This window comes from Bos indicus, chromosome 15, assembly GCF_029378745.1.
Source record: "Bos indicus isolate NIAB-ARS_2022 breed Sahiwal x Tharparkar chromosome 15, NIAB-ARS_B.indTharparkar_mat_pri_1.0, whole genome shotgun sequence".
Lineage (NCBI taxonomy): Eukaryota > Metazoa > Chordata > Mammalia > Artiodactyla > Bovidae > Bos > Bos indicus.
In genome coordinates this window covers 22,571,119-22,597,159 of record NC_091774.1, presented here as the reverse complement: position 1 = coordinate 22,597,159, position 26,041 = coordinate 22,571,119, and the positions used below count along the sequence as shown (strand labels likewise).

Sequence of the window (26,041 nt, the reverse complement as noted above, 5' to 3'; positions counted from 1 at the left end):
TTTTCAAATTTGGGAAGATTTTGACTATTACTATTATTTTTTTTAGTAGTTTTTCAATCCTGTCATGTTTCTCCTCTGCTGAGACTCCAATGATGTGGATGTTAGATCTTTTATTATAGTCTCATGGGTCCCTGAAGCTCTCTCCATTTTTTTTTTTTTTTCCAGTCTGTTTTCTCTGTGTTCAGATTGAACAATTTCTATCTTAGGTTTTCCAGTTCACCAACACTTTCTTCTGTCCCCTCCATTCTGCTATTGAGTCTATCCATTGAGCTTTTATTTTGATTATTGGATTTTATCAGTTCTTAAATTTCAATTTGATTTTTCTTTTTATCTTCTGCTTATTTACTGAGACTCTATTGTTTCATTTGTTCCCAGTATGTTTTTAATTGCTTGTTGAAGTATTTTTACAATGACTCCTCTAAAACTTTGTCAGATAATTCTAATATCTCATCTTGTTTTAGGTATCTATCGATTGATTTTTTCCCTTCAGGTTGAGATTTTCCTGTTTGACAAACAATATTTAGTTGAAACTTGGACATTTTGGGTATTACAGTATGAGATTCTGGATCTTATTCATGGGCCCAGCAAGCTTCCTCTGCACTATTCTGCTTTTCTTATTTAAGCCTCTCTTTTAGCTGGCTTCTTTTGATACCACTACAGCAAGAAAAAGGAGAGGGTTCTCCAACTGTTACTGCCAATTAGGGCTTGAGGTTTGCATTCCCCACTGGTCCTCCACGGATACCACCCAAGTGGTCAGGGTGGATATGCCTCATTACTGCTAGGTTTGAGGGAAGCAGAGTCCAAGATCTCCAAGTGGTCTTCACTGACACTGTGCCGGGAGAGGGAGCTCCTTACCACTGTCAAGGAGTCCTTGTCTCCTACCTGACCTTTGATGGTGGAAGTGGAGCCACATTATTTTCTGGGGTGCTTGGCTGGATTAGAGTGGTTATTGTCTAAAAGTTTCTTTCTTGCTGGGCTACCCCTTTCTTGGTCTTATGGCTAGATAGAGCAGGCCTTGATTGTTGTTTTTATGTCTGTGTACATTGGCATTTCTAGTTTACAACTTCTTTAGTTCCAAGTCTGGAACATAGAAGACCAGAGGAAAACCCAGGGAACTTACCACCATGTTGTTCCTCAGGTCCAAAGACCCTAGCCAATAGGTCTGATGCTTGGAGGAGAGCGTGAGTGGTGGAGTGGATTAGATGAGACTGAGAGGAAGAGGCCAGGCTTTAGGCAATTAGACTTTCTTTTTTTTCAAGTGTATTATGAAACCATCAAAAGTTTTTGACAGAGGAGAGACATGATTGCATTTCCTTTTTAAAATAATCGGAAAGGTAGCATCTGTAGAAGGTGATAGAACTCTATTCCTCTGTCCCTAACTAGTATCAAATTTCTGATTTTTTTTGAACTTATTTGTCAAAGGAAAGATATACAGGAAGAGAGACTTAGTAACAAAATAACAATGCATGTGTGCGGTGCATCCTCAGTCGATTCAGTTGTGTCTGATTCTTTGCAGCCCTATGGACTGTAGCCCACCAAGCTCCTCTGTCCATGGGATTCTCCAGGTAGAGTACTGGAGTGGGATACCATGCCCTCCTCCAGGGAATCTTCACAGCCAGGGGATCAAACCCACGTTTCTTGCTCTCCTGCATTGCAGGCAGATTCTTTACCCGCTGAGCCACCTGGGAAACCCCAGAGAGAAATAACAATATGCAGAGCTTAAAATTTCCATTTCCACTTGGATTTCCACTATCACTTCAAATTGTAGCTTCTAGAGTCCCAACTGCAGCATCATAATTCAGAGTAGTAAAGGGTAGATTGTTGCTGAAAGACAGTTTAGTTCAGTTCAGTTCAGTAGTTCAGTTGTGTCTGACTCTTTGCAACCCCATGTACTGCAGCATGCCAGGCCTCCCTGTCCATCACCCAACTCCTGGAGTTTACTCAAACTCATGTCCATTGAGTCGATGATGCCATCCAACCATCTCATCCTCTGTCATCCCCTTCTCCCGCCTTTGATCTTTTCCAGCATCAGGGTCTTTTCAAATGAGTCAGCTCTTCGCATCAGGTGGCCAAAGTATTGGAGTTTCAGCTTCAGCATCAGTCCTTCCAATGAATATTCAGGACTGATTTCCTTTAGAATGGACTGGTTGGATCTCCTTGCTTTGCACGGGACTCTCAAGAGTCTTCTCCAACACCACAGTTCAAAAGCATCAATTCTTCGGCGCTCAGCTTTCTTTATAGTCCCAACTCTCACATCCATACATGACTACTGGAAAAACCATAGCCTTGACTAGATGGACCTTTGTTGACAAAGTGATGTCCCTGGTTTTTAATAAGCTGTCTAGGTTAGTCATAACTTTTCTTCCAAGGAGCAAGCGTCTTTTAATGTTATGGCTGCAGTCACCATCTGCAGTGATTTTGGAGCCCCCCCAAAATAAAGTCTGTCACTATTTCTACTGTTTCCCCATCTATTTCCCATGAAATGATGGGACCAGATGCCATGATCTTAGTTTTCTGAATGTTGAGTTTTAAGCCAACTTTTGCACTCTTCTCTTTCATTTTCATCAAGAGGCTCTTTAGTTCTTCTTCCCTTTCTGCCGTAAGGGTGGTGTCATCTGCATATCTGAGGTTACTGATATTTCTCCCTGCAATCTTGATTCCAGCTTGTACTTCATCCAGCCCAGCATTTCTCATGATGTACTCTGCATATAAGTTAAATAAGCAGGGTGACAATATACAGGCTTGATGTACTCCTTTTCCAATTTGGAACCAGTCTGTTGTTCCATGTCCAGTTCTAACTGTTGATTCTTAACCTGCATACAGATTTCTCAGGAGGTAGGTCAGGTGGTCTCATATTCCCATCTCTTGAAGAATTTTCCACAGTTTTTTGTGATCCACAAGACAATATGGTAATAATTGGTACCCCTAGACTCCAGTGTTCTTGCCTGAAGAATCCCAGGGACGGGGGAGCCTGGTGGGCTGCCGTCTATGGGGTTGCACAGAGTCGGACAGGACTGAAGTGACTTAGCAGCAGCAGTGACAGTTACCTTTACAATTTCTTACCACTCTAAAAAAGGACAACTTTGTTTTGTCTCCTTATGGGTTGGAGTGTGAATTTCTCTGAACTGTACACTCAGGAATGGGATCCCATGCATATATCCAGGGACTACATAATTTCATGGAGCAGTCCATATTGCTCTCCAGAATGGATATTCAGCTTTTTACTCCCTGCAACAGTGTTTGGAGTTTCAGCTTCCTAACATCTCTTGAGCACTTGATATTTCTGACTCTCTAAGTGTGTGAGATAGTTCTCATTTTTTAAAATTAATTCTTATTGAAGTATAGTTGTTTTACAGTGCTGTTAGTTTCTGTGTACAACAAAGTGAATCAGCTATGCGTGTGTGCACGCTAAGTTGCTTTAGTTGTGTCCAGCTCTTTGCGACCCTATAGACTGTAGCCCTCCAGGTTCTCTGTCCATGGGGATTCTCCAGGCATGAATACTGCAGTGAATTGCCATGCGCTACTCCAGGGGATCTTCCTGACCCACAGATCGAACTGGCTTCACTTATGCCTCCTGCATTGGCAGGTAGATTCTTTACCACTCGCACCACCTGGGAAGCCCTGACTCACCTATATGTATACATATGTCCCTCTTTTTAAGATTTCCTTCCCATTTAGCTCACTACAGAGCACTGACTTTCTTGTGCTATATAGTAGATTCTCGTTGCTGCTGCTGCTAAGTCACTTCAGTTGTGTCCGACTCTGTGCAACCCCATAGACGGCAGCCCACCAGGCTTCCCCATCCCTGGGATTCTCCAGGCAAGAACACTGGAGTGGATTGCCATTTCCTTCTCCAATGCATGAAAGTGAAAAGTGAAAGTGAAGTCGCTCAGTCGTATCGGACTCTTAGCGACCCCGTGGACTGCAGCCCACCAGGCTCCTCTGCCCATGGGATTTTCCAGGCAAGAGTACTGGAGTGGGGTGCCATTGCCTTCTCCAAGATTCTCGTTAGCTATCTATTTTATACATAATAGTATATATGTGTCAATCCCATTCTCCCACCTCATCTGCCCCCCACCCCCTTCCCCCTTGGTATCCATAGAGAGATGCTCCTCATTTTAATTTATTTTTCTGACAAATAGTAAGATGGAGAATTTCTTCATATATTTACCAGTCATTTAGATTGGTTTTCCTGTGAATTACCTGTTTACATCCTTTTCCTGTTTTTCTTTTACTTATTTATTTATTTTCAGCGGTGGTGGGTCTTCATTGCTGTGCGGGCTTTTTTGTAGTTGCAGAGAGCTGGGGCTTCTCTGTAGGGGCAGCGCACAGGCTTCTCAATGCAGTGGCTTCTCTTGTTGCTGAGCACAGGCTCTAGGGCACGTGGGCCTCAGTAGCTGCGGCTCCCAGGCTCTACAGCCCAGGCTCAGTAGTTGTGGCACAGAGGCTGAGCTGCTCTGTGGCATGTGGAATCCTGGATCAGGAACTGAACCCGTATCTCCTTCTTTGGCAGGTGGATTCTTTACCACTGAGCCACCAGGGAAGCCCCTTTGGCTGTTTTTCAATTGATTTTTCTGATTTTCTCTTGTGATTTGTAGAAGTTCTCAATAGTAACCCCTTGTAGGTTTTAGGTACTGGAAATCCTTTCTCCTAGACTGTCACCTATACTAACTTTGTAGTCCTTTCTTTAGTTCTGATAGAGTCAAACCAATTAGTTTTTGACTTATGGTTGGATTTTGGGTCTTTCTAAAAGACATCCTTCACCACAGATCATAAAGATATTCTTATGTATTTTTTCATAGTAACTTTGTAATTTTCTCTTTCACATATAAGCATGCATGTTTAGTCATTCAGTTGTGTCTTGACTGTTTGCAACCCTACGGACTGTAGCCCGACAGGCTCCTCCGTCCATGGGGTTCTCCAGGCAAGAATACTGGAGTGGGTTGCCATTCCTTCTCCAGGGGATCTTCCCGACCCGAGGATTGAACTTGGGTCTCCTGCATTGCCGGCCTATTCTTTGTCATCTTAGCCACTAGGGAAACTCTCACATATAAGGCTTTACTCCATTCAGTTTTTTTTTAAATATATAAATTGTTGAAAGATCCAGCTTCATTTTTGGCTATATAGTGAAGTACATTTTCCAGAACCATCTGCTAATTCTTCCTTTTCCTTCTGATTTGTGATATTATTACCATCTCTGTTGTGCATCTCATTTGCATGTATGTTTCTGGCCTTTTGTTCTATGTCTCTGGTTAGTGTGTCAGAGAATACCATATTGTTTTTATTATTATGGCTTTGTAGTGTGGCTGATGAATTTTTCACTTTATCCATTTAAAAATTGTATTTTAAAAATAATTTTAGAATCAGTTTTCCTCTTCCCAAATTCTGGCAGGTTTTGCTTAGAGTCGCATTGAATTTACATATTAATATGAGAATCAGTGGATTTCCCTAATGGCTTGGACAGTAAAGAATCCGTCTGCAATGCAGGAGACCGGGTTCAATCCCTGGTTCAGGAAGATCCCTAGAGAAAGGAATGGCAGCCCACTCTAGTATTCTTGTTTGGAGAATTCCATGGAAAGAGGAGCCTGGCGAGCTACAGTCCATGAAGTCACAAAGAGTCAGACACGACTGAGTGGCTAAGCATGCATGCGTGACAGTATTTTTGCAGTGTTACATCATTCCATCCCTATTATATATAAATGATGTACTTATCATTTAGTCAGGTTTTTATGTGTCTTTTTAAAAACTGTTTAATTGATTTATTTATTTGGCTACACTGGGTGTTAGTTGTGGCGTGCGGGATCTTTCACTGCTGTGGGCAGGCTTCTCTCTAGTTGTGACCAGTGGGCTCCAGAGCCCGTGGGCTCAGTAGTTGCAGTGCTTGGGTTAGTTGCCCCATGGCCTGTGGATCTTAGTTCCTCTACCAGGATTGAGTCCGAATCTGCTGCATTGGAAGGTGGATTCTTAACCACTGGACCTCGTTTTTCTGTTGTCTTTTAATAAAATTTAAAGAATGTATCAAAAAAAAATTATCCATGTCAAGCTTACCCATTCTTTAATTAGGATAATGCCTAGATTCTTTATACTTTTTATTACTGTTATGGATGTGATCTTGTTTTCTGTAATATTTTTAGAAACTCATTGCAGGTATAGGGCTTTCCTGATAGCTCAGTTGATAAAGAATCGCCTGCAATGCAAGAGATACCAGTTCGATTCCTGGGTTAGGAAAATCCGCTGGAGAAGGGTTGAGGCTACCCGCTCCAGTATTCTTGGGCTTCTCTTGTGGCTCAGCTGGTGAAGAATCCACCTGCAGTGTGGGAGACCTGGGTTTGATTCCTGAATTGGGAAGATCCCCTGGAGAAGGGAAAGTCTACCCACTCCAGTGTTCTGTCCTGGAGAATTCCATGGACTTTATAGTCCGCAGGGTCTCAAAGAGTCAGACACGACTGAACGACTCTCACTTACGTTCACTTTCATTGCAAGTATCAGCTAAGTTCAGTTCAGTTGCTCAGTCGTGTCCGACTCTTCGCGACCCCATGAATCACAGCACGCCAGGCCTCCCTGTCCATCACTAACTCCCAGAGTTCACTCAAACTCACATCCATCGAGTCAGTGATGCCATCCAGCCATCTCATCCTCTGTCATCCGCTTCTCCTCCTGCCCCCAATCCCTCCCAGCATCAGAGTCTTTTCCAATGAGTCAACTCTTTGCATGAGGTGGCCAAAGTATTGGAGTTTCAGCTTTAGCATCAGTCCTTCCAATGAATACCCAGGGCTGATCTTCAGAATGGACTGGTTGAATCTCCTTGCAGTCCAAGGGACTCTCAAGAGTCTTCTCCAACACCACAGTTCAAAAGCATCAATTCTTCAGCACTCAGCTTTCTTCACAGTCCAACTCACATCTATACATGACCACTGGAAAAACCATAGCCTTGACTAGACAGACCTTTGTTGGCAAAGTAGTGTCTCTGCTTTTCAATATGCTATCTAGGTTGGTCATAACTTTCCTTCCAAGGAGTAAGCGTCTCTTAATTTCATGGCTGCAGTCACCATCTGCAGTGATTTTGGAGCCCAGAAAAATAAAGTCAGCCACTGTTTCCACTGTTTCCCCATTTATTTGCCATGGAGTGATGGGACCAGATGCCATGATCTTCGTTTTCTGAATGTTGAGCTTTAAGCCAACTTTTGCACTCTCCTCTTTCACTTTCATCAAGAGGCCTTTTAGTTCCTCTTCACTTTCTGCCATAAGGGTGGTGTCATCTGTATATCTGAGGTTATTGATATTTCTCCCAGCAATCTTGATTCCAGCTTGTGCTTCTTCCAGCCCAGCGTTTCTCATGATACTCTGCATGTAAGTTAAATAAGCAGGGTGACAATATACAGGGTGACAATATACTCCTTTTCCTATTTGGAACCAGTCTGTTGTTCCATGTCCCGTTCTAACTGTTGCTTCCTGACCTGCATATAGGTTTCTCAAGAGGCAGGTCAGGTGGTCTGGTATTCCCATCTCTTTCAGAATTTTCCACAGTTTATTGTGATCCACACAGTCAAAGGTTTTGGCATAGTCAATAAAGCAGAAATAGATGTTTTTCTGGAACTCTCTTCCTTTTTCCATGATCCAGAGGATGTTGGCAATTTGATTTCTGGTTCCTCTGCCTTTTCTAAAACCAGCTTGAACATCTGGAAGTTCACGGTTCACGTTTTGCTGAAACGTGGCTTGGAGAATTTTGAGCATTACTCTACTAGCAGGTGAGATGAGTGCAACTGTGCAGTAATTTGAGCCTTCTTTGGCATTGCCTTTCTTTGGGATTGGAATGAAAACTGACCTTTTCCAGTCCTGTGGCCACTGCTGAGTTTTCCAAATTTGCTGGCATATTGAGTGCAGCCCTTTCACAGCATCATCTTTTAGGATTTGAAATAGCTCAACTGGAATTCCATCACCTCCACTAGCTTTGTTCGTAGTGATGCTTCCTAAGGCCCACTGGATATCACGTTCCAGGATGTCTGGCTCTAGGTGAGTGATCACACCATCGTGATTATCTGGGTCCTGAAGATCTTTTTTGTACAGTTCTTCTGTGTGTTCTTGCCATCTGTTCTTAATATCTTCTGCTTCTGTTAGGTCCATACCATTTCTATCCTTTGTTGAGCCCATCTTTGCATGAAATGTTCCTTTGGTATCTCTAATTTTCTTGAAGAGATCTCTAGTCTTTCCCATTCTGTTGTTTTCCTCTATTTCTTTGCGTCAATCACTGAGGAAGGTTTTCTTATCTCTCCTTGCTATTCTTTGGAACTCTCCATTCAGATGCTTATATCTTTTCTTTTCTCCTTTGCTTTTCGCTTCTCTTCTTTTCACAGCTATTTGTAAGGCCTCCCCAGACAGCCATTTTGCTTTTTTGCATTTCTTTTCCATGGGGATGTTCTTGATCCCTGTCCTATACAATGTCATGAACCTCCGTCCATAGTTCATCAGCCACTCTATCTATCAGATCTAGTCCCTTAAATCTATTTCTCACTTCCACTGTATAATCATAAGGGATTTGATTTAGGTCATACCTGAACGGTCTAGTGGTTTTCCCTACTATCTTCAATTTAAGTCTGAATTTGGCAATAAGGAGTTCATGATCTGAGCCACAGTTAGCTCCTGGTCTTGTTTTTCTCAACTGTATAGAGCTTTTCCATCTTTGACTGCAAAGAATATAATCAATCTGATTTCGGTGTTGACCATCTGGTGATGTCCATGTGTAGCGTCTTCTCTTGTGTTGTTGGAAGAGGGTGTTTGCTATGACCAGTGCGTTCTCTTGACAGAACTCTATTAGCCTTTGCCCTGCTTCATTTCGTACTCCAAGGCCAAATTTCCCTGTGACAATTGATTTTTGCCTTTTGATCTCAATTTCACTGAATTTCTTTATCAGTTTGTCAAGTGAATTTCTTGGATTCTCTTTCATCTGTCCGTACTGAATTTAGTTTCTTCTGTTCCATTCTTATACTTACTTCTTTGCTTTTTTGCGTCTTTTTGCACTGATCTGATATCCAGTTACTATGCTGAATATTAGTAACTATGGGGCATCATTGTCCTGTTCCCAAGTACAGTTCTTTGATTATCTTGTGTTAGTTTTTGACTTTCTAAATGTGTTTTTGTACTCTCACCAACCAGATGAGTAGTCCTTAAATGTGGATACGTTATACTAAAATTATCTGTATTCCTAGTAGCATCTAGAAGAGTGATCAGTGCATAGCAGGTTTTCAGTATATTGTTGAATTAATGAATGAATTTGGACATTTGCTGGTCACTTGCTTGGATTCTTTTGGGAATTTTGATTTTTGGTTATAATGATAAAACAGAAAGTACTTTTAAGTTATATGCAGTAGTAGTAATCATAGAATATATTTAAATAGTGCTTATATTCAGAGGTATTCATTTTTCTTAAACATACTAGTTATACTGTAGTAGAAAAGCTACTTAATATGGTTTTATTTTGTTATTTTTCTGTTTAAAATTTGTATTCATAAAATTAATAAAACCACATTACAGACATTTGGATGATAGGAGGAAGAATATACATGTAAGTCTCACTAGCCTGAGACAACCACCTTTACCATTTTATTATATTTCTTTCTATTTTTTTCATGTACTTCAGATTTCTGTAGCTATAACTGTGATGTATAAATCATATATGTTTTCATTTAGTATTTTGTTATAATTTTATAATAATTTCAGTTATTATAATTGTATGAGAGATGCTTGTCATGTGAATAGGATTTATATGAGAAGAATTTTTCCACTGTCTTTGTAACCATGAACTTTGATCTTTGTAACCATGAACTTTGGTATCTGTATCATGAATAGATATAACATGAAGTAGATGTAACATAATTTAGCCGTTTTCCTGTAATTGAACATTTTGTAGTTTTTTAAATAGTTTTTACTAAATTAGTAGAGCTGCAATTAACGTCTTTATGACTCGAACTCCCCTCGTATATTTTGAGTTACTTTTGTGGGCTGAAGTCATAGAAGTAGTCAATAAATATACTTCCATACTTAAATTTGGAGGTACGAACATTTCCATGGTTCTTGATACATACTGTTTTTCAAAAGGATTATACCAATTTATAATTATCACTGACAAATGAGAATGGTTTCATCTTTTAAGTTTTTCTAACTTGTATCTGTGACTTCTGTTTTCTTGTTCTGGGTTTCTTTCAGATTCTTGTCTTTTACTTTTTACGATGTCTGCTGGCTTTTGTGAGCTGTATATGTGAACTTTACTTTTACAAGTGAGTATAAAAACTTTGCTTCTAAAAGTACTATAAGAGCCAAATTGAGCATAGGTTATTTCTCCGATGATAGAAACAGTGTTTAGAAATAGAAGGCATTTTTCTTCTAGCTTCTGATATTATATCTAAAACTCAATTTTTTTTTTAAAGCCAACCATTGGGAAGAAATACTTCTAATTTCCTGAGGTGATAAATGCTGTATCTTCATATTATAATTTCAATTCCGTAAGTGTATATTTGAGTAATACTTTATTTGGTAGGATTTTGTACAGCCTTTTTTTGCTCCTAAGAGATAAATCATGATGTCTCTCTTCCCCTTTTGAGCTTAACTGATAGGAAATTATTTCCATTGTGAGACTCACTGCTCTTATATGTACTCAGTATGATTTTCTTCCGCCAAGTAACTGTTGGTTGAGTGAATATTAGTGAAAATGTTAGGCATTTAAGTATCCCAGTAATAAAAATAGCTACTTTTTTTTTTTTTTACATGAAACCTAACAAACATCTTATTTTAAGAATGCTTTAAAAGGTATTTGGACTTAGTAACCATTACTTAAAGTCTTCCCATTGCAAAACAGCCAACAATGTCAGATAAAAAAAGTCCTTTGGTCTTGACTCTGAGTAGAATAAATTAAAAAAAAGAAATCCAGTGCTACCTTTGAGGATTGTAACTTTAAGTTGGTCTTCATATGAATTCAGAACTGAATTCAAGTTACCTACGTGGTCTCCTAAGCCCAAGTTTAGAATTTATTGTAAATTGTTCAGGGCTTATTCCTTGAAAGAAAAGCTATGACAAACCTACACGGTGTATTAAAAAGAAGAGACATCACTTTGCTGACAAAGGTTCGTAGGTTTCTCTGGATGTGAGAGTTGGGCCATAAAGAAGGCTGAGCACCAAAGAATTGATGCTTTTGAATTGTGCTGCTGGAGAAGGCTCTTGAGAGTCCCTTGGATTATAAGGAAATGAAACCAGTCAATCCTAAAGGAAATCAACTCTGAATATTCACTGGAAGGACTGATTCTGAAGCTGAAGCTCCAATACTCTGGAGCCGACTTCAGAGCCGACTCATTGGAAAAGACCCTGATGCTGGGAAAGATTGAGGGCAGAAGAAGAAGAGGGTGACAGAGAATGAGATGGTTGGATGACATCACCAACTCAATGGACATGAGTTTGAACAAACTCCGGGAGATGGTGAAGGACAGGGAAGCTTGGCCTGCTGCAGTCCATGGGTTGCAAAGAGCAGACATGACTTAGTGACTGAACAACAATAGTGTCCCCAGACACCTTTGGAGAAGGCAATGGCACCCCATTCCAGTACTCTTACCTGGAAAATCCCATGGACGGAGGAGCCTGGTAGGCAGCAGTCCTTGGGGTCGCCAAGAGTCAGACACAACTGAGTGACTTCACTTTCCTTTTCTTTCCAGACATCTTGCAAAATCAAAAAGTAAAATTTCTCTAAAGAAGTGGATTCTTAATCCAGTTGTCAAAGAATTACCATAGATAAAGTTCTAGTGAACCAGATTATAATAAAAATAAATGACAAAGCACAGAAAGGAACAGGTCATTATGAGTGAGAGCCAGCAGAGATCATCAATAGAAAGCTGACCTACAAAACTTCATTTATTAGGAATTACTAAAATAAGAATATAAAATAATTATATTTAATATTTTTAAAGAAATAAAATAGGGAATTGAAAGCATGAAATAAAAGACTAATAAGAGATTAAACAATCAATGGAGTGGAAAGGAGCTTACAGAATGGCAGAAAATATTTGCAGATCATATATAGGATAAGTTCATTTCCAAAATGTATAAAGAGCTCTTCTAACTCAGTGGTTTAAAAAAACCTAATAAAATGGCCAACAGGCATATAAAAAGAGGGCAATATCACTAGTCATAAGGAAAACAAAAATCAAAACCACAGGTAGATCATTTCATATCTGTTAGAATGGCTTTTGTCTAGGGAACCAAGGATTTATTATACAATGGAGAAAAGACAGTCTCTTTAACAAGTGGTGTTGGAAAACCTGGACAGCCACATGTATTAGTAGACCAGTGACATTAGAGTACTCTCTCACACCATACTAAAAAATAAACGCAAAATGACTTAAAGACTTAAGCATAAGACATAACACTATAAAACTCCTAAAAGAGAATATAGGTAAAACATTATGTGACATATATTGTACCAATGTTTCCTTAGGTCATTCTCCCAAGGCAATAGAAATAAAAGCAGATAAGCACGTGGGGCCTTAAACTGATAACTGCTTGAAAATTTTTTCTTACTATGTTTTAAGTTGAAATAGAGTTGATTTACAGTGTTGTGCAGACTTACAAGCTTTTGCACAGCAGAGAAAACTGTAAACAAAATGAAAAGACAAACTACGGACTGGGGGAAGATATTTGCAAGTGATGTGACTAACTGGGGCTTAATCTCCAAAATATACAAACAGCTCCGACAACTCAACAACAAAAAGCAACCCAGTCAAAAAGTGGGCAGAAGACCTAAATAGACATTTCTCCAAAGAAGACATACAGATGGCCAATAAGCATGTGAAAAGATAGATGCTCAACATTGCTAATCATTAGAGAAATGCAAATCAAAAGTACAGTGAGGTATCACTTCACACTGGTCAAAATGGCCATCATCAAAAAGTCTATAAATTATAAATGCTGGAGCTGCTGCTGCTGCTGAGTTGCTTCAGTCGTGTCCGACTCTGTGATCTGGAACATGTGAGTTGATACCACTGAAGCTCAGGCACCCTGCTGTGCAACGAGACGCCACTGCAATGAGAAGCCCTCACACCTCAACTCTAGAGTAGCCCCTCCTTGCTGCAATGAGAGAAAGTTCACACAGCAGTGAAGATTAGCATGGCCAAATATAAAATAATGAATAATTAAAAAAGAAAAATATTAAAAAAAAAGAGGGAAATCCTAAAGATATGACAACGTAGATGCGCCTTGAGGATATTGTGCTAAGTGAAATAACTGGCCACAGGGGAGCAAATATTGCACAGTTCCCCTTTCATGAGGTATCTGAAGTGGTTGAACTCATGGAAGCAAAGGAATGGATAGACTTGTGGCTGGGGGGGCTGATGGAAACAGAAAGTTGCTAATCAGTGGATGTAATATTTCACTTAACACGAATTAGCTCTAGACATCTGCTATAAAACATTATGCCTATTGATACAGTACTGTGTTTTACATTTAAAAGTCTATTAAGAGGGTAGATCTCATATTAGGTGTTCTTACCACAATGAACAGAGAAGGCAATGGCACCCCACTCCAGTACTCTTAACTGGAAAATCCCATGGACTGAGGAGCCTGGTAGGCTGCAGTCCATGGGGTCGCTAAGAGTCGGGCATGACTGAGTGACTTCCCTTTCACTCTTCACTTGCATGCATCGGAGAAGGAAATGGCAACCCACTCCAGTGTTCTTGCCTGGAGAATCCCAGGGACGGGGGAGCCTGGTGTGCTGCTGTCTATGGGGTCGCACAGAGTCGGACAGGACTGAAGCAACTTAGCAGCAGCAGCAACCGCAATGAAATAAAAAAAGATAATGAATGAGACTACAAAAATGACCAGGCAGATTTGAAAAAGAACCACACAGAACTTGTAGAATTAAAAATATAATAATCGATATATAAAATTTAGTGGATAGTTTAAACAGCTGATTTGTTGTTGTTGTTCAGTCACTAAGTCATGTCTGACTCTTTGCAACCAGCGTGCCAGGCTTCCCTGTCCTTCTCCATCTCCTGGAGTTTGTTCAGACTCATGTCCATCGAGTTGGTGATGTCATCCAGCCATCTCATCCTCTATCTCCTCCTTCTCCTCCAGACCTCAGTCTTTCCCAGCATCAGGATATACAACTGATTAGACATTTCTTTTTAAAAAATTTTTTAAATATTTATTTTTAATTGGCGGATAGTTGCTTTAAAATATTGTGCTGGTTTCTGCCATACATCAACACTAATTAGCCATACGTATACATATGTCCCCTCACTCTGGAACCTCCCTCCCACTGCCGACCCCACCCCACCCCTCTAGTTTCTCAAGGAGCACCAGTCTGAGCCCCCTGAGTCACATAGCAAATTCCCACTGGTTATCTGTTTCACACATGGTAGGCTTATGTGTCCATGCTACTCTGTCTATTCATCCCACCCTCTCCTTCCCCCACCAACCCTGCACTGGGTCCACAAATCTGTTCTCTTGATTTGACACTTCTAATAAATAAACCAGAAGATTAATCTGAAGAAATTACTAAGAAAGCAGTACAGAGTGACAGAGGGAAAAAAAAAAGGTGAGAGGATAAAAAATGCGTGTGGTAGAGTTGAAAGATCTGATTTATATCTAATCAGATCTAGGAGATTATAGAATAGGGAGAGGCAGTATTCAGAGAAGTAATAGCTAAGAATTTTCCAGAATCAAAGGAGAAAGGACACTAATCCACAATTCAGGAAGCCTAATGTCCTGAGCTGGATAAATAAAAAGTAATCAGGGATACTGTGTAAAACCAAGAGTAAAGAAGATCTTACGGGTTGACAGAGGACTAATACAAATCCTACAAAGAAATGTCAAGAAGACCAACAAAAGCCTTCTCAAGAGTCAGAAGACAAAAAAATATGTTCAAAGTTCTGTGAGAAAATGACTGTCATCCTAAAGTGATATATTCAGCTAAATCACCTTTTAAGACCAAGAGCTAAATAAAGGCTTTTCTGACAAAATGAAAAAAATGTCAAAAACCAGAATTTACCATGAACAGATCCTTACAACAAAGAACCTTCTAAAGGATATGTTAAGGAAGAAACAAAATTATTTCAGGAAGAATCCCTGTGATACAATTAAGAACATGAGCAAGGAGAGTTAACACATGGTTATATCTGAACAAATATTGACTGAATGAAGCAATAATCACCTCTACTGATGTTTTACGTATCGGGTTGAAAAGACCTATAACACAGAAGTTAAAGGAAGTATATATAATTTATTGAGGAACGTTGACTTAGATAACCTTTTGTTAAAACTTTGGTGTGCCTCCTAGTCTTCTTTCCTGATAACTGCCCTCTGTTGAGCAGCTCTGTGCCTGGCACTCTTCTGAGTAATTTGCCATGCATTGTCCTCACAGAAACCTTATGCAGTAAGTATTACCATTATCCTCATTTAACAGACGAGGAATGTTACAGAGATGTTACTAGGCGAGGGTGCCTCTGCTAGTGAGTGGAAGGGCCAAGATTGTAACCTGTGTCCGTGAGGTCTGTTGTTTTTCCATTACACCAGGCTGTTTTCCTACTGATGTTAGACGTAATCTAGCATAGATTATTCTGTAGACATGATCTATAGAAAGTATACATTTCCTCTTAGGTACAGAGCTTCTCTCCTGCATAAGGAATAAGAATGTTTATGCACATGAACTTGCTAACGGACCTGTTGAGACAGTCCTGTATTTGACTTCAGATCTTCAGTGTTCTCTGTGATGCAGGCCTGTTTTTGTGCTTTAAATTGAAATTTCCATCCTGAAGGTCTGCTGTGTTGATAGTCTTTGCCTTCCCTCTAGGGCTGTGTGTAAGAAGTTTGGGCTGCATGTGAGTCGAATGATGCTAGCCTTCTTGGTTCTCAGCACTGGCATGTTTTGCTCGTCATCAGGTAAGGAAAAGAGCAGGTGAGGGCATAAAAGGTTCACTGACATTTTGCAGTTGCATCAAACAGAAGAACTTGTCCAGATGTAGGTTATATTTGTATTACACGTCAGTAATTTCCAGAGTCCTATGATCTGCCCAGGTGGCTCAGTGGTAAAGAACCTGCCTGCTGATGCAGGAGACACAAGAGACGTGGATTAGATCCTTGGGTCGGGAAGATCCCCTGGAGGAGGAAATGGTAACCCACTCCAGTATTCTTGCCTCAGAAATCCCATGGGCAGAGGAGCCTGGTGGGCTACAGTCCGTAAGGTCGCAGAGAGTCGGACACGACTTGAACATGCACTCGGGGGATTATCTTCATGACCTTGATTGACCTTTACAACAATCCTATGATAAAAGTCAGATAAATGTTTTCTCATTTTTGCAAGTTAGCATACTGAAACTTAGAAAGGTGAAATGAGTTGCCAAAAGTCAAAGAATTCATAAGTGGTAGAGCTGTTATTTTCATCAAGTTGCTTTCTTTTACATTATTATATATATTTTTTATCATTGCAAGGCTGAAAAACAGAGGCATCCACTGCCTTTCTTTGCTGTTAGCAGAAGGCAAATAAGTTTATTTTGCTCAAGGACTTCCCAGGTGGCGCTAGTGGTAAAGAATCCACCTGCCAATGCAGGAGACGTAAGAGACACAGGTTTGATCCGTGGGTTGGGAAGATCCCCTGGAGAAGGAAATGGCAACCCACTCCAGTGTTCTTGCCTGGAGAATCCCTTGGACAGAGGAGCCTGGCGGTCAACAGTCCATAAGGTCACAAAGAGTCAGACACGACTGAAATGACTTAGCATGGTTTCAAAGACCCTGGTCTTGATGGTTCTATTTTATGCCAGTTACTTGCCATGGATTCTATAAAAGTACACATCTTCTGTTGAATTCTTTTTTTTTTTTTTTTACAGTAAGCTTCTGTAAATTTAGAATAAAATCCTTAATGCAGAGTGGTAGCTTTCCAGCTGTGCTGCCTTTGAACCTTTGTGTTTTTGACCTGCGCCAGAGTGACCTGTTCCTAAAAGGTAGCCTGTTCCCAGTTACCCAGAAAAATTTAGTTACTAGATGTAATAATTATCTGAATTTTAATTTTGACTTGTGTGTACCAGAATCTAGTACACGTATTAAATATACACAAAAATAGTATCTAGTGTAAAAGTATTGATATATACTTATTTTCCTTCAATGATTGTATCTTAATCCACGTTCTACAGAGACCTCAGGCCTCTTACCTGAATCGCTTTGAGAGCCTAAATGAGACTATGTTCTGGCCTCTAAGTGGGCAGAGACCTCAGGTTCCTCTCCTCCCCTTGGAGCTGGAATCAGCAGCATGGGATGGCATCAGTGTTGTTTAGCATTTGTCTGGGAAGGTAGTACTCCACATGTCTTTTTAGTTATTTTGCTAGTCCTAAAATGGATTCTTGTATGAGGGAGATACCTGGGAGTATCTTTAGTTTTATAATTTTAGTTGAGGATGTTAAGGCACAAATAACTTAAAGGCACCCTTTGATACAGAGCCTCTGACCCCTTTGCTGAGTTTTTTTTTTTTAATTTATTTTAATTGGAGGACAATTACTTTACAATAGTGTGATGGTTTGTGCCATACATCAGTATGAATCAGCTATAGGTATGCCTTTGCTGAGTTTCTTAAACCACGCTGCCTGTTCACTGTGGTTCTTGTTGGGATTGGTACTGAGCTTTCTTACCTAGTGCTGGGTGAAGCCCTTAAACAGCAGGGAGAAGCAGGTCTGCATTTTCATGTAGAGTTAATAGAAATGCCTGCATAAAATGTTACTGTCACAGAGACGCTGAAGGTGGTCAACAAGAAAGTTATGTGATGAAATAACTAGGGGGACATCTAGAGGCCAAACCGCCTATGGCAGTGGATGATCCAGGATGCAAAGCAGCGCTGCCGTCTAACGGGTGTGGCTCTTCAGAAGGCTTCTGAGAACTCCGCTGGGGTGCAGGCGGCTGCGTGGACAGTCTCAGAAGACTATCAGAGGACTAACTTCTTCTGAAACAGATTGTTAACAGTGGCTCTAAATTTATTTTATTTTATTTTTTTGGCTGTGCTGGGTCTTGGTTGCTGCACAGGCTTTTCTCTGGTTGTGACACGCAGGGCTCCTTTCTAGCTGGGATGCGGGCTTCTCATCGCGCTGGCTTATCTTGTTGTGGAACACAGGCCCTAGGGCACGAGGGCTTCAGTAGTTGCAGGTCCCGGGCTCCAGAGCACAGGCTCAGCAGTTGTGGCTCACAGGCCTAGTTGCTCTGCAGCATGCGGGATATTCCTGACTACAGATCTAACCCATGTTCCCTGCATTGGCAGGTGAATTCTTTACCACTGAGCCACTGGGGAAGCCCCAGTGGCTCTAAATTTCTTGAAGCATAATTCCTGCCTGGAAATATAACCTGAGGGTATTCCTGGGGAACCTGGAATCTTGTACTCTTGGAGTACAGGCCAGGAGATAAATGACCTTGTATAATTGGGTGACATGTTGGTACATAAAAAAACAGGACTATGAAAATAAGAAAATTGAACTTTTTTTTTTAAGGAGAATCACTGTATTCCTCATTTCTAATATAGCATTGCTCAAAGTATGTTCCTGGTTATTGACATTTTGCAATGCAGGTTCATTTTTAATAATTGATACCTAGTATATCTAGTATATATACCTAGGATATATACCTATATACTGTATATACCTATATCTAGTACAGATACCTAGATGTACATAGTATATCTCAATCCCTTGTCTCTTTCCCTCCTTTTTTCATTTTTTTGTCTTCTAGCATTCCTTCCTAGCAGCTTCTGTATGTACACTACCTTGATAGCCATGACTGGCTGGTATATGGACAAAACTTCCTTTGCTGTGCTTGGAGTAGCCGCTGGGGCCATCCTAGGCTGGCCATTCAGTGCGGCTCTCGGGTAAGAAACTAACGTGATTCATCTCCCATGTGTTATTGGGCATAAAGTCCATCTTAATGTTAGGTTGTCTCCTTAGTCTCTAGGTGGGGCTAAAGTTATGGGAATTAATTATATAAAGATTCTGGGAAGTGGAAGAATATTTCTCTCATGTTTAATTCTAATAAGAGCAGTGACTATTAAGCATCTGCTGTCTGCTCAGTTCAGTTCAGTCATTCAATCATGTCCAACTCTCTGTGACCCCATGGACTGCAGCATGCCGGGCCTCCCTATCCATCACCAACTCCCAGAGCCTACTCAAACCCATGTCCATAGAGTCAGTGATGCCATCCAACCATCTCATCCTCTGTCGTCCCCTTCTCCTCCTGCCTTCAATCTTTCTGAGCATCTGGGTCTTTTCCAATTAGTCAGTTCTTTGCATCAGGTGGCCACAGTACTAGAGTTTGAACCTCAGTCCTTCCAACAAATATTCAGGACTGATCTTTTGGATGGACTGGTTGGATCTCCTTGCAGTCCATGGGACTCTCAAGAGTCTTCTCCAATACAACAGTTCAAAAGCACCAGTTCTACAGCTCTCAGCTTTCTTCACAGTCCGAATCTCACATCCATACATGACCACTGGAAAAACCATAGCCTTGACTAGATGGACCTTTGTCGGCAAAGTAATGTCTCTGCTTTTTAATATGCTGTCTAGATTGGTCATAACTTTTCTTACAAAGAGCAAGCGTCTTTTAATTTCATGGCTGCAGTCACCATCTGCAGTGATTTTGAAGCCCCCAAAAATAAAGTCTGTCACTGTTTCCACTGTTTCCCTTTCTGTTTGCCATGAAGTGATGGGAGCAGATGCCATAATCTTAGTTTTCTGAATGTTGAGTTTTAAGCCAACTTTTTCACTCTGCTCTTTCACTTTCATCAAAGGCTCTTTAGTTCTTCTTCACTTTCTGCCATTAGGGTGGTGTCATCTGCATAGCTGAGGTTACTGATATTTCTCCCAGCAATTTTGATTCTAGTTTGTGCCTCATCCAGTCCAGCATTTCTCATGATGTACTCTGCATATAAATTAAATAAGCAGGGTGACAATATATAGCCTTGACGTACTCCTTTCACAATTTGAAACCAATCTGTTGTTCCATGTCCAGTTCTAACTGTTGCTTCCTGACCTGCATACAGATTTCTCAAGAGGCAGGTCAGGTAACTGGTATTCCCATCTCTTGAAGAATTTTTCAGAGTTTTTGTGATCCACACAATCAAAAGCTTTGGCATAGTCAATAAAGCAGAAGTAGATATTTCCTGGAACTCTCTTGCTTTTGCGATGATCCAGCGGATGTTGGCAATTTGATTTCTGGTTCCTCTGCCTTAGCTAAATCCAGCTTGAATATCTGGAAGTTCACCATTCACATACTGTTGAAGCCTGGCTTGGAGGATTTTGAGCATTACTTTACTAGCGTGTGAAATGAGTGCAATTGTGCGGTAGTTTGAGCATTCTTTGGCCTTGCCTTTGTTTGGGATTCGAATGAAAACTGACCTTTTCCAGTCCTGTGGCCACTGCTGAGTTCTCCAAATTTGCTGGCATATTGAGTGCAGCCCTTTCACAGCATCATCTTTTAGTATTTCAAATAGCTGAACTGAAATTCCATCACCTCCACTAGCTTTGCTCCTAGTGATGCTTCCTAAGGCCCACTTGACTTTACATTCCAGGATGTCTGGCTCTAGGTTGGTGATCATACCATTGTGATTATCTGGGTCGTGAATATCTTTTTTGTACAGTTCTTCTGTGTATTCTTGCCGCCTCTTCTTAATATCTTCTGCTTCTGTTAGGTCATACCATTTCTGTCCTTTATTGAGCACATCTTTTCATGAAATGTTCCCTTGGTATCTCTGATTTTCTTGAAGAGATCTCTAGACTTTCCCATTCTAAGTTGTTTTTCTCTATTTCTTTGCATTGATCTGAAGAAGGCTTTCTTATCTCTCCTTTGCTATTCTTTGGAACTCTGCATTCAAATGGGTATATCTTTCTTTTCTTCTTTGCCTTTCACTTCTCTTTTATTCACAGCTATTTGTAAGGCCTCCTCAGACAAAGATTTTCCCTTTTTGCATTTCTTTTCCTTGGGGATGGTCTTGATCCCTGCCTCCTGTACAATGTCACAACCTCTGTCCATAGTTCTTCAGGCACTCTGTCTATCAGATCTAATCCCTTGAATCTATTTCTCACTTTCACTGTATAATCATAAGGGATTTGATTTAGGTCATACCTGAATAGTCTAGTGGTTTTCCCTACTTTGTTCAATTTAAGTCTGAATTGGCAATAACATTCCATTATTGTATGGCTGTCCGTAATTTATTTAACCATTGCTTTGTTGGTAGGCATTTGGTTTTCAGTTTCTTTTTTGTTATTATACACAATAATTTAGCAAACATTCTTTTACATGTCTTATGGAAATTTATCTATAGAATACATTTTTTAAAGGGAGTTATGAAGTCAGAGAATAAACACTTAAAATTTCCTTGTTTGGATTTTAAAGGCTGGTTTCCCCACTTCCAATCTTCTCTTCTCTTCTGCATATCATTCTCAGATTATTATATTTCTCAAGGTTTTATGTGGGATCCTCTTCTGTACTTTCTGCTGTCTCTCCGTCATCTTGGTGAGTCCCATATCTTTATATCTAGTCCAGTCATCTCTTAAGCCTCCCTCATACCTATGGCTGCCTATTAGATATCTCCATTTACATAGCTAAACGTGTACAAAGCTGAACTCATCATCTACCCTCCGTATCTGTCCTTCACTGTGTTTCTAGCCCAGTAAGTAGTACCACCATCTGTGCTGGGCCAGGACCTGAAAATCCTCTGTGACTCTTTTCTTTCTCATGTCCTGTCTTATGCCTCTTGAATGTCTTTTGAATCTTCTTATCTTCACCTCTCTATGTTCCTTGATGCAGCCTCCTAAATGTTCTTCCCATCTGTAGTCTTAGTCCTTATAAATCTCCTCTCCGTACTCAAACTAGAGTTATCTTCCTACAATGCAAATATGATTTTATCGCTCTCTGTTTTGTCTTAAACTCTATCATAGATTCTCCATTGTTCTGTGTCACAGAGAAGGCAGTCTGTAGCCTGTGGGTCACACATTCAGGTGGCCTGTTTTTGTGCAGCCCAAGAACTGAGAAATTTTACATTTTTAGAGAATGCGTGCCCGTGTGTGTGTGTGTGTGTGTGCGCACACGCACACACACACACAGAGGAATATGCAGCAGAGACCAAAGCAGAACTTTAGGTTCTGCAAAGGCTAAAATATACGCTATCAGGTCCCTTAAATAAAAAGTTGGCCAACCCCTGCTCTGTGGTGTCCAAACATTTTCTTAAACAGCTTTACTGAGATGTAATTCAGTAATATACCTTATACATAATATACCATATAATTCACTCACTTAACTTGTGTAATTCAATGGTTTTTATACAGTTATACAGCCATCATCAGAGTCAGTTTTAGAACATTCATCATCCCTAAAAGAAACCTGTACCCTTCAGCAGTAACTTCCTTTTGTCCCCAAACCTACCAGTCTTTAGTTCATTTGCTCAGTCATGTCCAACTCTTTGCAACCCCATGGACCACAGCATGCCAGGCCTCCCTGTCCATCACCAACTCCTGGAGTTTATTCAAACTCATGTCCATGCAGTCTGTGATGCCATCCAACCATCTCATCCTCTGTCATCCCCTTCTGCCTTCAGTCTTTCCCAGCATCAGGGACTTTTCAAATGAGTCAGTTCTTTGCATCAGGTGGCCAAAGTATTGGAGTTTCAGCTTCAGCATCCGTCCTTCCAATGAATATTCAGGACTGATTTCCTTTAGGATGAACTGGTTGGATCTCCTTGCTGTCCAAGGGGCTCTCAAGAATCTTCTCCAACACCACAGTTCAAAAGCATCAATTCTTTGGCACTCAGCTTTCTCTATAGTCCAATTCTCACATCCATACATGACCATTGGAAAAAGCATAGCCTTGACTAGACAGACCTTTGTTGGCAAAGTAATGTCTCTGCTTTTTAATATGCTGTCTAGGTTGACATCCGGAGAGGGCAATGACCCCCCACTCCAGTACTCTTGCTTGGAAAATCCCATGGACAGAGGAGCCTGGTAGGCTGCAGTCCATGGGGTTGCTAAGAGTCGGACTTTAAAAGTCGAAAAGCGACTTTTGCTTTTCACTTATGCATTGGAGAAGGAAATGGCAACCCACTCCAGTGTTCTTGCCTGGAGAATCCCAGGGACGGCAGAGCCTGCTGGGCTGCCGTCAATGGGGTCGCACAGAGTCGGACACGACTGAAGTGACTTAGCAGCTTAGCAGCAGATTGACATCCATTAATCTACTTTGTGTCTCTGGACACAAAAATCTACTCCATGTGCCTGTTCTGGAGATTTTATATAAATAGAATCATACAGTATGGTCTTCTGTGTCTGGCTTCTTTTACTTCACATGTTTTCAAGAGTCATCCACGTTATGATATATATCAGTACTTCATTCCTTTCTAGTGATGGTGTCCAGACTTTAATGTGACTCTCAAGGCCTTATGGTTTCCTCATTTTTACATCTCCATCCTCCTTTTTTCAGTCTCTCCATTCCTTTTCCTTTTTACTGGATCTACATTCAACATTGTGAGTTCCTCAAATACCTCTGAGTTTGGGTGTTTTGATTAGTGATTGGGATCACAGTTAATTACTCAGCACTGTGCTCTCATTTATTGACTTATCAAAGGAGAAATGCAGCTGCTATGGAAATGTGACTGGGGGTTCAGATGGTAGAGAATGTGCCTGCATTGCAGGAGACCAGGTTCAATCCCTGGATCGGGAAGATCCCCTGGAGAAGGGAATGGCAACCCACTAAAGTATTCTCGCCTGTCGAATTCCACGGACAGGAGCCTGGTGGACAACAGTCCATGGTGTCGCAGAGTCAGACACAACTGAGCAGCTAACATTTTCATGGAAGTGTAACTAGTTGGGGAGAAAAAAAATGGAATGTCAATGCAATATTTAGTTAATAGAATGTGGAATTTCAGATCATAGAGAGATGTCCACATGACACGGCCAAATAGATGATAGCAATGATAGTGCCGTGTAAATGCAGAGATCTCGTGGGGGAGGCCGGAGCAGAGCCTGCAGTTGACACTGGGTAGATTCGGTGTAAGTAAACAGATTGGTGTGGGAGGGAACTCACTGTGACTGGATCATGGGTAAAGCTCTGACTAGTGTCCTAGATTAAGAAGTCATGAGTATGAAAGTGATTGTTCCTGGAACAGGAGTTGAAGCACCTGCTGAGAAAGTGAGTGTAGAGAGAGAAAAGTAGAACCTTGTCTTTGGGAGCTAGGACCATGGTAAGGCTCACCATGGGATAGGGAAGAAAGCCTGAAAGGAGGACTAGGGAAGAGCCCAGAAAAAAGCATGGAGCCAGGGAGTCTAAAGAGGAAGGAACAGATGCTTTGTGTCAAGTGCAACAGAAAGACAAAGGGAGATGGGGTTGTGGAAAGATCCTGGGTCTGGCAGAGAGGAAATTCCTGGTGACCTCAGATCAGTCTTAATAACTTGACGTTAGGCCTTAAGGAAGAAATAGTGAAGGCAACGCACATATGCTACTTGCCTGAGAAATTCAAGTGAAAGGAAGAAGGGTGCATATTGTATATTGGAACAATATTACACATTGGAAAGGGATATATCAGAATTGAAGTGAAAGTGTGTAATATTATTTTATTACTAAAGTGCTAATAAATCATGGAAGGGAGAAATAAGTGTTTATTTGGCAGGGTGGGAGTAGGACAATAAGGTCGTTTAGTTATGATTAATATATTGTAAGTGCCCACTGCACATAAATACGTATAAAATGGAGCTGACTCTGAAGCTGAGTATTTGTATTTCTTGTGCACTGTGGAATGCATCATCCTCTGATGAGTCCTCTGAAGAGATCACATTTTTATTTTTGAGAAGACACCCTTTCTTGTACCACCTTCTTCCCTCACAGTAATTGCTAGAGACATTTGATTCTCAATTCAGCATGAGTTATGTGTGAAACTGTCCTGTTTGAGTCGTATTCTGAGTATTTAACTCCCCACTTTCTGTTTCTCTGTTAAATAGTTTACCTATTGCCTTTGATCTGCTGATCATGAAACAAAGGTGGAAGAGTTTCTTTCATTGGTCGTTGGTTGCTCTAGTGCTGTTTCTGGTGAGTTGTCTTTTTACGTTATTTTGTTCTAAAGTTTTAACAAAAGCAACCTGTGGTGTGGGTGGAAAAGAGAGCCTTAGGAGTTGATTCAGTTTTTCATTCCGAAGTCTATACTGTTAGCATTGTGAGGATGCTAGTTGTAGCAAAACTCTACAATTGCTTTGTTTTCTGCTCTGTTTTAGGTGCCTGTGGTGGGCATTGACAGCTACTATTATGGGAAGCTGGTGATTGCACCACTCAACATAGTTTTGTATAATGTTTTTACTCCTCATGGACCTGATCTTTATGGTAAGGCTGTATGAAGTGAGGGAAGCGTTGGGAGATAGTTTAATTGGCCTCAGCTTTGAAATTTTAATTCAGTTGCCTCATTTATCAAAGATCGCCTTTTGTTATTTAGACAAAAGGTAATCTTCTTTTCTTATTTAAAAATAAATGATGTTTGAACACAGCACAATGATGATATGTGGCAACTAAATATTTTTCCTTGATTAACGTGGTACTCAGTTCTGGCTTCCTCTTAGTCTTGCAGCCTCCTATTCTCAGTTACAGAGCGGTAAGGACTCTGTCGGGCATGCCTTGGCTTTTGATGCTCCTTATTTAAAATTAAGTTACTTTCTTCTCTTCTCATTAGAAAATCAAGAATATAACAAAAATAAGAAGATTAAAACATTCATAATCTCATCATCCCCAGATAGCTATTGTTAACACCTTGGAAAATATTCCTCCAGGCATTTTCTATACAAGTACACATTTGGTTTTTCTTTTTCATTTTTTTGTTGGGTTGGCCAAAACCTGAATGAACCTTTTGGCCAACCCAATAATTTGTGTTACTTTAGTATTTTGCATTAGGGGAGAAAGTTCCCAAAATCTGTAGACAGAGTGTAGCAAATGAGGGTGAGGTCAGCTTGAGAGGGTGGATAGTCTGGCCAGCTTAGCATTAAGAGGGGAAAAAAGGGAATGCCTTTAG

The 26,041-nt window shown here is 40.5% G+C and overlaps 1 protein-coding gene across 3 annotated transcripts in view; it reads left to right on the top strand.

Moving 5' to 3' along the window:
• Positions 1 to 26,041, top strand: part of ALG9 (ALG9 alpha-1,2-mannosyltransferase) — a 113,253-nt gene that overhangs the window by 2,948 nt on the left and 84,264 nt on the right. For all 3 annotated transcript variants that reach the window (XM_070803395.1, XM_070803396.1, XM_070803397.1), the window contains exons 4-8: positions 10,204 to 10,274; positions 15,830 to 15,918; positions 18,742 to 18,877; positions 24,987 to 25,074; positions 25,257 to 25,362. In XM_070803395.1, coding sequence (XP_070659496.1) covers positions 10,204 to 10,274; positions 15,830 to 15,918; positions 18,742 to 18,877; positions 24,987 to 25,074; positions 25,257 to 25,362 — 490 coding nt within the window. The remainder of the gene's footprint in view (positions 1 to 10,203; positions 10,275 to 15,829; positions 15,919 to 18,741; positions 18,878 to 24,986; positions 25,075 to 25,256; positions 25,363 to 26,041) is intronic.